At 33.2% G+C, this 12,364-nt stretch overlaps 1 protein-coding gene across 1 annotated transcript; it reads left to right on the top strand.

Annotated features, from left to right (window-relative positions):
• Window positions 1–2,722: 2,722 nt before the first annotated feature.
• Window positions 2,723–11,975, top strand: LOC140055616 (uncharacterized). Its single transcript, XM_072100957.1, has 8 exons — window positions 2,723–2,786; window positions 3,344–3,403; window positions 6,375–6,491; window positions 7,356–7,388; window positions 7,844–7,861; window positions 8,635–8,658; window positions 10,144–10,260; window positions 10,734–11,975. Exons 2-8 carry the CDS (start codon window positions 3,370–3,372, stop codon window positions 11,135–11,137), a joined length of 747 nt encoding a protein of 248 aa, XP_071957058.1. The 5' UTR covers window positions 2,723–2,786; window positions 3,344–3,369; the 3' UTR covers window positions 11,138–11,975.
• The last annotated feature ends 389 nt before the right edge of the window (window positions 11,976–12,364 follow it).

Below are 12,364 nucleotides of genomic sequence, written 5' to 3'. Positions count from 1 at the left end.
ATGTGAAACGCAACGCATGGATGTGAAACGCAACGCATGGATGTTAAACGCAACGCATGGATGTGAAACGCAACGCATGGATGTGAAACGCAACGCATGGATGTAAAACGCAACGCAAGTGAGTTTACCAACGATAAGCAACAGTTCGAATTATAAATGGTAAATTTGGTTGCGCTTACATCCCTTGCGTCGCGTTTCTATAGTGGAACCAAGCATTAACTACGGCTATTTACAAAGGAATGATTCATTATTCATCGAATGAAATTATTTGTTCCATTGCACGAATATAATTATTTGTTTCATAACGCACATATTGTCTCTATTGTGATAAAATAAACATATCTATTAGAACGTCATGTTCGTAAAAAATCAGTTGAGCATTGCTCAGGTAGGCCTATAACTAACGAACAGAGCAATGCTATTGAGAAAATACAGAAGAGAGCATTCCTCCTAACCTTATCAGAACGTAGAACAAAGCTGTGCCTTAAACTTGCCGAAACTTGCGCAAAAGACGATCGCTTTTCATGGTGGTTCAATAGAAATAACACAGCTCACAATATGGTTCTTCGAAATCCCCAAAAAATGTTTAGCCATTAGCCAAAGTCAGCCGTTATCATAATAGTGCAATCCCATATTTTTATTTTGTTAATGAGTTTTTTTATATATATATATATTTATAAGTGCATATCCGTACCGTAATTTTTATAATTAGTAATTTAAAAATAATTTTTCAGCAATATATTTTTTATATCTAATTGGTTAATTTGTTTTTGTCTTTATATGTGTAGGCCAATATATTTTTGATATCTAATTGGTTAATTTGTTTTTGTCTTTATATGTGTAGGCCTATATTGATCTGTGCAATTTTTATTGTTATGTAAATCGCAAGCAATTCAGTTTCTTTTCTGTGATTTGTGGATATATTAAAATAAATGAAATAAAATAAAAAAATAAATTGAAGTGTCATAATAAAACAGAAAATGTAACATTCTAGGCCTCAATTACCATTTTATATAAATTAGTTTTAGATTTTTTAAATTTACATTTGCTAAAAGTCAGACGTGATAATCTAATACTGACTTTTGGCAAGAAGCTGTCGAACTCGGACAAGTTCAGTTATTTGCTCCCCCTATCCGTAGTATTCCTCATGTGCTCCGAAGCAATGGCAAGGTCAATATCAACAATTCAAACCGAGAACTGAAAGATTAAAAAATTCACCCATCCCTACAATAATTAATATGCTAAACAATAGTTCATGAGCCAAAGAGACAGAGTGATATTTTTGTACCTTTTATTTCATTTTTATTACATCCTTTTTATTGTTATGTAAGTAAATTGTGCAGTATTTTTTTAGCCTTGCGACTACTTGTTGTAAGTTTTATATCCGAATAAATAAAAAAATAAAAATAAACACCATAAAACATGGTCACAGAATTCGTAACAGCGACTATGGATTTGTCGCAGCCAACCATAAGATCAAAGGAATGTTTAGTTATTTTTCATTTCTCGTTTTATTTTGTGTGTACTGTTTACATACTATGTATGTTTACATATTATGTTAAGTCTGCATTTCTTTAATTTTCATGAATGCATCAATTATTCTTGATTACCACCGGTTCAGCTCGCTCCGGCAAATAAAATTGCATCTTAATCTTTCGTTTCACCACGGCTATGCGGCAATCGATGCGTGTAGCCGGCGGCCGCGTGGCGTGGTGAAAAAGGAAAACCTGAACTGGAGCCGAGCCAGAACGGAACAGGGCTGGTGTGGAAGACCCTTAATATTGAGGTGGTTTTTACCAGGGTATCTGTTTTCCGGTGTATCACTTCCGTGAGGGTGATAACAATATGACGGGGGGATCATCGATCGATAATCTTTTAATCTGGACTAATCTTTAACGATTAATCGATGAAAGCAAAATTTTCCCATGCATTGTATTAGTGGATTACGGGGGCGGGTTTGTCAACATATTAATCTGTTCAATAACAAAATATTGATTTAACATTGTTGATTTCATTATTCGTGATCTAGGAATGTAGCCAGAAAAGTTGTAGTTAAGTTCTTTTAGCATAAGCTATAACAACTCACTATATTTATGTAGGCCTACACGTTACCCGACGCGCTTGTGTGATAGCTTATTTTTGTACCTCCGTTCCGATATTTCCGATAGATGATGTGCTTTTTTCATCAGTTTATTATATTAATTTATTATCAATCTCTCAACCACTAATATGGTAGTTGGTTTAGGAAAAAATATATAGAAATTCTACCTCCATTAGGGGTAAATCTTGTATAGTTTGATATTGGTTCTTATGGCTGTTTAAAACTTTTAATTCGATGCCTATAAATATTATTCTGTACGGTATTATTTACCTTACTGCAGATTAAATATTACACTTTCTAGTGAAAACTACTGCATTCCTTATTCATAACATTGATTAGTAATTTTCATTCTTTTATTTTGATAAAATATGGTTCTATTAATAGGCCTATTATTGTGTAAATGTCGTGTAAAAGGTGAAATCAGTCTGATTTGGTAATTGTGAATATGAATTCCAGCGATCAATCACGTGATAAAAATCTATATTATGAAACCCTTGATCTATTGATGAGCTGCATACCTAATCAATATGCCAATAACTAATCAATATATTAACACCAATACGTCATGTTTTTTATCAGCTTTAACTTCGTTTGATCAATACAGATAGATATGAATATTACGTTCGATTGTAAAAGTATTCATTTGTTGATCAACATCTGACAGGTTAGCACGAGCATAGATAAGGTAAGTTATTGTGTTTCATTCTTCAATGTCGGCTATGTTTATATTTAGGAATGGAGTAAATATAGAGAGTTGCTACTCCCAAAGACTTGTAATAAAACTTTGTTTATGTAGAGCATCTTGTGTATATGTTTGTCTTGTGAACTTCTGATGGTCCCTAATGATCAGCAATTGCTAGATGGATGGATCACCCGCATTAAATTAAATATGGGCCAATATATATATATATATATATATATATATATTTAATACAGCTAAATGACAGGTGATAATGAGTTTTTTTTCTTTTGTGAGATTCACCCACTTTTATTCCTTTTCATGTTATTACGTCAAACGTAATAAAATGCATCATTTATCATCTATGTTATTTATATATTTGTATTACTTACAAATTGCATCATAGCTCTGAAAAGGAGAGCCCTTCCGAACAACTTGGAAGAGACCATGAGATGATGATTTTTCTGTCAATAGCTTAATTTAAAGATTTTGATGGGTTTAAAATATAAGGAAGATCGGAAGATTATAAATTAAACTTCGATTTTTTTAATTTTATTTTTAAGGATAATTACAGCATCCAGCATTTACAATGATTCTACATGCCTTGTTAGTGTTTGCTGCCGGTGAGTATCTCCAGATTGCTCTATCAAGATTTTCACAGTATCATAGGAAAGTTCCGTAATAAAGCGTCACATGTGTTTCACAAATTACGTATTGCCTAGTATTTTAAACCATGCGACCGTAAACCGTAGTTTTGTTTTGTTTCAAAAGGTGCTATTTCGAACTATTCAAATTAAATTATAAAATCCGTCTCGATTTAGTCAAGCCTTGATTTTATCACAGAGTTCGGTTTAGAAATTAAAATTACGTCAAAGTGCTCGAACTACTAATAAAATTCCGAGCTTAAGAATTGGAACGTTACTAACTAACTAACTAACTAACTAACTAACTAACTAACTAACTAACTAACTAACTAACTAACCAACCTTACATGATACATGCAAACACCACATGTGATACAAATGACATGCTGTATTACAGAATTTTTCTATGAAAGCCTACTGAGGAATTATTGTCGTACACCACTTAGAATAGATTTCAATAACAATATAACAGACAATTACAAGAATGGTTATAAATTAATAAAGATTTATTTGAGGTCATGAAATAAGAAAGATTCAAGATTCAAGCGACAAAACACGTGGTTAACTTTCCCTAAACCATTGGGGAATGCCGGTCTATGTTATATAGGCCTATATATATATTTTATCTGTATTTTATTGTTAACCGTTGTTGATGTTGTATTGTTTTATGTTTCAAACTTGTTAGTGGCGGTATTTATCGCTGTTGGTTTTGACTGAATAAAATAAAATAAAATAAAATAAAAATTGACAAATTGGAGCACATTTTTTGGTTGATATTTTAGTTTCTTTTTTTTTTTAGTTTTTAGTTTCGTAATATTTATTCAACCAAAATTCCACATACATACATTTTAACATTTTCCCCTTAATTTTTTTTTTTGTTTGGTTAGGATCTGATTTAGAAGTTAAAAAAAAAACTTGTCTCAATCAGACCCTCACAAACAATATATAAGAATTAGTTATATAAGGAGAAAGGTAAACGCCATATTTAAGCTTCAAATTATATAAGTAAGTATGAAAAAAAAAATAAATGCAGAAAACATTTATGTCTTTACTCATGATAATTTGATGTGTGGAAACCATGGAATGGTACCAAAACGAATGCCTGCAGTAAGCAAAAATACTACAGCAGTGTAGATGGCACTTTCCATGCCGATTTTATTTTTTTTAATGTATTATTTCTTGTTTAACCTCGATTCCAACTGTTATCCTTGTACAGGAATCATGTAATGGAAAATTATATTAAAAAACAAAATGTTCTCTTCATTCAACGGATACGAACAGTTGTTCTAGTCTTCTGTTTGGGTCTTCATCACCGACTGTCTTTTGTACCAAATTCAACTCATATTTTTAACTCAAAGATTGTTAGATCAGTGCACATGCAATATATATTTTAAAGTTTTACAATTGATGGATGTTTTAATTAATGTTTTTAAATTGTAATTTTGTTCTATGTATGATGTAATTGTGAATGTTTTTATCATATTTTTCTGTCGAGGAAAACAATTTTTCCATGTACATTTTTTATATTTGGAACGAATAAAGATTTGATTTGATTTGATCAATCCGCCTCTTCCATCTTGTAAATGTTGATATTAGGCGGCGATCGGATTTTGCCAGTGGTAAGCTCCGCACAGATTTGATACGACTTTCCAAGCGTTGCGCAAAATTATAAAAAAATGTTTTAGAAAATAGCTAGCTCTGAGTAAGATATTATTTTTTGGACGCATCTTCAAGGTATTCTTAAATCATATTCTTAATAAATGGGACGCATGGTACCGTATTAGACAGATTTAAAGTTTGGATATTTCTATAAATAATTACATATATTTATAGAATAAAAATATTCTCAGCATTCATTCATTCTGCTTTTATTCAATATTTCTCTTTGCAGTATATATAAAATAAAACTGAATTGCAAGAGATTTACATATAACATTGGTACAAGCTTTCAAACATCAAAATTTACAACATTAAAAGTTAAAAAAAGTATTTTAAAAAGGAGATATTAAACATGGAAAAAACTGATGAAAGTACTTAATACTTATTATTATTATTGTTGTTCTTATGCCCGAAATGTGTTTATTTTGGTTTATTAATTAGTCTACACAGGGCTGGGAAACATGAGTTGTTGAATCTTTTAGTATTGCTGTTATGCGCGATTTGAAAGATTTGCGCAATTTGAAATTGCGCAAAAAAAATCCTTGCGCAATTTGAATTGAAACATTGTGTTTCAAATTGCGCAAGCAACGTATTAAATTGCGCAAGTAATCTGCAAATTGTAACAACAATGATATAAAATAAACTATATAAAAATATTTAAATAACAAATAGACGAATCAACAGTGTCAATATAAAATAAACATATCAAATATTAATTATCATATTATTGTCTTTGGTCCATTGTGATAGTTCGTTTAATTGATCTTGAACATTAGGCGGGGTTTTCTTGTTGTGAACTTCACGTATTGACAAATCATCCACATACTTCCACCGATTTGGGAAGTCTCTAAGCGAATTGTTAACCATTACTTGAAAAATTAAGGGACTCAGTTTCGTCCCCTGAGGAACTCCGTAAGTTATTCCTTGCCAGTTTGAAAAACCGCCATTGAGCATTAAATAATCCAGTGGGTAAATCTTTATGGAGATCATTTAAAAGCAATATGCTATATAACATTGCATGTGAAACATATAACGATAAAGAAACAAGCATTAGAAAAATATAAGAAAATTAATGAAAAAGGGAGGTAATACGGAATTTCAAAAATGTAAAAATGTTACTGATGAATAATTGTAACGAGATTTGGAATTAACAAAAATATGTTAAATAATATGATTTTATGTAATGACATGAGATAATATGAATGTGAATAAAAGTGGTGTTTGCGCCACAAAAGAGAAAACATTTTTTTTAATATATTCTTAATCAATCTTTAATACCCATATTTCACAGTGGTTACCACTTCGAATGGTGCATATCACCCTTGTCTGGCAGGCCCGGTCACAAATGCTACGATCTTCACTTGTCCTGTCGAAGCTATCGTTGAAGCAATTTTGCACACACCCTTTGGTAAGTGCACTCTGTCCTTCATGATTAAACCTAAAGCTCTGTCTACACTGTCAAACTTTATGTGACAAAAAAATGGACTTGATTATTTCATATCACTACCATATTTGGGCATATCACCACCATATTTGGGGTGTAGACAGAGCTTAAGATAGTTTAAACCATGTTACTTTCAAGGCCACTGTATAAAAAGACGATGCTTGGATTTATAAGGTCATTCTGCCAGCTATTCTAAGCTAGAAAAGTAAACTATTTTAATATATGCCTATTAAAACTATTAGAGATCTCTGGTACACGAATACGAAACGTGCTGGACTAAAAAGTCTCTCTTGGCCGAAAATTCCGGATGCATGTTAATCCAGACCTTCTCCTATACAGTATAGAACAGGCTTCACATTTGAGAGCGCACTACTCCAAGACAAAAAATGGCGCCGATAATTGGCTCTACCCACAATACCTTACGAAATATATACACAAATATATTATTGTGTTATACAGTAGATTGTTTGTCCTACATCATGTTATAAACAAATGTTTAATTTGCTCATGATCAGTCATATTATATAGACCGCACACTTTACTTCCATCACAGAAGGTTTATATCCGCCCGGAGGTTAAGTTTTTGTTTATGTTATTGCTTCTGCAGAATTGAACCAGGGTTTCAACCATAGGAAGCTATAGGCCTATGCATAGGCCTACCTATTACACCAAACTAACATTCACTTGTTATGCAGTGCAATTAGTCTTGACAAAAAAAATAAAACATTTCTGGTAGGAAAATTAAACTGTGTCCTGTATATAGTTTAAGCGTTATACATAGACGAGGAATTTTGTGTTCACTAACATATGTGTACTTCACATTTTCAGATTCACTGGGTAACGATATTGAAAACATTGACTGTAAGTTATTTATAGTAGAGTGTAGTATAATTTATTAGTGGGCCTAGGTCTACAACCTGGGTGGGGTCATTCTTCCCGGGATGTTAACTCAGTTTTTTAAAATCATTTTGCTATTATGTAGGCCTACAAACAAAAACCAGTTCGTTTCAACTGCGCAATTTGTCATCAGAAACTGAATTAGAGACACTATGTTCAATAGAACATAAACCCAGTCAGCCATTGTTTTTGTAATCATAACTGAAATAAGTCAAAAAAACGATATTTGGTATTACTGTATGACCTAGTATACAGAGAAAAATGGAAAAATCACAAAAAAAAAGTTCTGTTGCACCACTTTTTAAAAAAGTTGCAAAGGTTTAGAAATGAGCTACCTTTAAGCCATAAGTCTGAATGTTGTTAAAAGGCCAACTGAACATACTGTATATTGATTTTTTTTCTTATTTTCTTTGTTATAGCACCATGCGGTAAAGCATGTAAGTACCTCATATTGCCTTGATTCACAAAACAATAGGCCAAATAGAAGACTATATTAGAACTTTTCATACTCGTGAAGAAAGGGCAACATGCACGCAGCAGGCCTAGGTTAAAATATTAACATGAAGTTCAAATCTTTTCTTTCATTCATAGATTATAAAAAGAATTTCAATTTGTCATTCATTCATTATAACTATAGACTATGTTGTTACTGAAAACTCATAATATTCATTTTTCATGATCAATTATATTTTGTTATTATAACAATACCCTACTATAGGCCTAGGCCTACCAATATTAAGATGAACTCGTCGTTCAAAGTTGCAGGCGCAAAAATATGGAATAACCTACCAACTGAAGTTAAATATTCTTCATTCCAAGCTAGATATCGATCTCATTTTTTTCTCACAAAACTACATTCCCCCTCCACCCCAATTTATTTTGTATTTAAAACAGGACCACAATGCAAAACAGGTTACCTGATAGTGTTATCCTATAAAAAGATGTTGTTAAATAAATACATTTGCGACGACCATCAATCAATCGATGTGTCGTTGGTCGCCGCCAAGAAACCATCAAACCTGTGTCCGAGTGGGGGACCTAGGGCACACACACTATCTCAGCATGCGCACAATTAAATTATATAACATGACGTAGTTTGGTTGTTGTAAATCGAAAGCTCACTATTAATGAAGATGTCAAAGTGACGAATTAAAATCTATAGGCTACACCGGTATATAATATATACATATTTCTATCATTATTTTTTCAGTGATGTTTGCAGAACACCTGCGTGGTAAGAATTGTATAATGTACCGTATACGTATTTTAGCTAGATAACAGTTCACAATGCAATACAGAAGAAATCTGTGGATAATACGACTTGCGTAATCCAGAGAAGATTTTACATTAAAGCATGTTCCCACTAGGACGCAACGTATGTGCTGTAAGAACATACCTGTGTCACAGGAAGGAACCGGTGGTGGGTGGTTGAATGCAAAGTGATGGAAGAGCACAGTACGTTCTTACGTTGCGTCGTTGAGTTGCGGCAGGACGTTTTCCATTGGGAAACAATTGTTTTGGCTACTCACAGCAGATACAGCAAATCTGCAAATGCAATTTAAAACCTTCCCAGTATAATCCTGGTGCATAGATGCATGCAGTAAGCATTCAGATTCATTTATTTCGAGATAATGTTATAGAGTTTAAGCCTTTGGATTTATGTTAAACGTGTACATTATTGCTTTTTGCAGTGGCTGGATCTCAATGGAGATACAAAAAAAAAGCGAAAAGCTAAATCAAAACGATAAAGTAAACAGCCAGAAAAGTTAGCAGAGCTTTCGGGCAACACTAGCCCTTCATCAGTGCGGTTTTAACATGATTCACTTGGCGCAGGGACAACACAATAATCCCAACGTCACTGAGGGTCCGTGGTGTAGCACCAAGAACCAATTATATATATAAGCATGCGCCAAATAAACTGTTTAGCCGTTTATGTTTGAACGCAGACGTTTCTATTTCACAATGCATCAAACATATTAATACAGATTAGTATTAAATTAATTAGCAAAATATGATGCAGAAGAAAGCCAATTAAGGTCAAGAGACCTTTAAAGGCCCATTTACACTAGGGCGATAACGATCGACAATAAAAAGATAAATAGGCCTATGCATTTTTCATACATAAAACAAAAGAATTTTTAAAAGTTTTCATCTTAGAACTGTAGGATTATCATCTATGCTGCCTTTGATGAAAATAACATTTCCACACGTCCAATCAAATGACGTCATGATTAGTAAGAGCAATAATATTGTTACAATACAACGATTTTATTGTTTTTATTGATCATGACGTCATTTGATTGGATTTTCAAAAATAATATTTTTATTAAATACAGCATACATGATTATCCTATAGTTCTAGAAAGAAACTGTTCTAATTTCTTTCGTTTTATCCAAACAAAAATCAATGTCTATCTATTATCGTCGATCGTTATCACCCTAGTGTAAATGGGCCTTAAGCAACACTATAGACCTAGAATAGTAATACATTAAAACAACAACAACGACGGTAACAATACTAATAATAATGATAGTATAAGCCTAAACATTTTTATTACGCATAACTGTATTTCAACTGCGATTGATACAGTGAGAGGCGCGTGTAAATATTTGGTCGAGGCTTTCAATTGTCTCCATTTTGTAATATCACAAATCAATATCATAATATATGCTCATTTTAAATGCATTTAATTAAAATATTGTGGACTTTATATTTTAGACGAAACTCTAGCAATTTCATGTTCACCACAAAATTCTGATATAACTGGTGATGAAGAGGATAATGAAATTGATGAACCTATTGATGAGCCGGGTGCTGGGGATCAAGTCCAACGTAGTAAGTATGGCCAAGCCAAGTCCGCCAGGTATACCATTCATTCATCATCATCAATCCAAGCCATGCATTTTAGATATCAACGTGGGGTGAAACTAAACCATTCACCGCCTATAGCCAACTATATTTAGTATTATTTTTTATTTATATTTTGTTATGTCTTTATGTAATTTCACCAATGATTACCATTAGTAAATTAATCACTGTCCTGTGATAATCCCTCTGATACAGCAGGGGCTATTTTGTGAACCAGTTCACCGGAGTAACCCCTACTCTTCTCGAATAATGAACTGGGTTCTTTAAAATGCACACTACTGTTTATAATCCTTATCCGAGAAGAGTTCCATCACCAGCTAGAAGCGAGTCGGCCTCATTGTCAAGTAAATCAAAACATAACTGATCTCTCTACAATCTACGCCCTTTATTGTTTCCCAAAAGGGATTTATGTTAAACGTGTACATTATTGCTTTTTGTAGACGTTGTCGAGGAAGACTCCTCGAATAGTGATTCAACACAAGCACCAGAGGAGCAATCAACAGCAGCAGCTGCAGACTCGGATCCAGAATGCTACACGAGAGAGGACGGCGGGGATTACTTTGGTACTTTATCCGTTACAAGAAGTGGTTATACATGCCAGATGTGGTCAGAAAAGACACCCCACAAACCCGTTAAGAAGTATCGCGGGTATGTAAGTGCAAACGGAAATCCTCCTTTGTTTCCTACACATTTTGGAGAACATAATTATTGTCGAACGCTTGGTAATGCTCCACCTGTTAACCCGTCACAAAGCAGTAACCGAGAAGGTCCTTGGTGCTACACCACGGACCCTCAGAGACGTTGGGAATATTGTGATGTCCCTGCGCCAAGTGCATCATGTTAAAACCGCACTGATGAGTGTTGTTAAACCCGTAATTATTGATTAATTGTAGATTTAGAGGCCTCAATATATTACTTTTTTAAAAATATTTGTAGCATTATATATAATCCTTGAGTACTTCGAAAAATATCAAAATTCTACGTCACCTGTCCGAGAAACGTGTCAGGTATCGTCACCCATTTACATTCTGTATTTTCTCTAAATACTTTGACATGGACCAAAGAACTTATAACACAAGAATCTCCTGTTCTTCAATTTGCATTCAAAACACACTATCGGAAGTACAGGGTTAAAAGGAAGTCAAAACTACTAATTCATATAGGGCTCAGTCAATTACTCTATCCCCTCTATAGTATTAGCAGATCCCTCTATGATTTTGACTTTCTAATTTGATGCGGGTGCGCTACTCCATGGCCCATTAGCTCTATTCTATCCTACAATGCCTTTCGCAATTGTTACAAGCTTTGGACGAACAGGAGATTCTTGTGTTATAAGTTCTTTGCTTGGACTACTGAAGAAGGACAAGTGTAACTTTGCCCGAAAGCTCTTTATTTCTGCCTCTTTTACTATATTGTTTTCATTTAGCTGTTGTAAATGCTATAAAAAAATCAAAGGAATTCGTGAATATAACATAAGGCCTATTATTTTAAATATACTTACTTCATACAATAGGCCTATTTAGTCCTGCTATAGTGTTTGGTTGGTAAACTGTTTATCCCAATTGCTAGCGGGACGATTGATTTTCTTATCAAATATTATGATTTATCCCATCACTTTCAATTTGGTTGAAAAGGTTGACTATTTGTTTCTCTTGAAATAAACATCTTCAAAACGCACATGACATTGATTTGTATGTTTTTGCGAAATTGAAAACCTGCATCCTTACAATATCAACATTCAAACAACCCGCAATCAAACCATAGAGGGCACTTTGCCATATTATTATTGAAAGAGTTACGACTTTGAATGGATCAGATGCCATTTTTGTGTCCAACTATTCCTATGTAGAGTATGGAGTTGAGTCCTTTGTTTTAATTTTTAAAATGTATAACGTTCAAAATGCTTTTATTATAGAATTTAATATCAAAACAATCAATTTGTTTAAAGGTACATAGGAATAGTTGGATACAAAAATGGCCGATGTGCATCCCACGTGACTTTCTAAAATACGTGAACGCAATGTCATAACTCTTTCAATATATGGCTCTGCCTAAAGATATTGGCATATGT

The sequence above is a fragment of the Antedon mediterranea genome, chromosome 1, assembly GCF_964355755.1.
Source record: "Antedon mediterranea chromosome 1, ecAntMedi1.1, whole genome shotgun sequence".
In the NCBI taxonomy this organism is placed as follows: Eukaryota; Metazoa; Echinodermata; class Crinoidea; order Comatulida; family Antedonidae; genus Antedon; species Antedon mediterranea.
The sequence above is the reverse complement of the archived record's forward strand: the minus strand, read 5'-3'. Positions and strand labels throughout refer to the sequence as shown.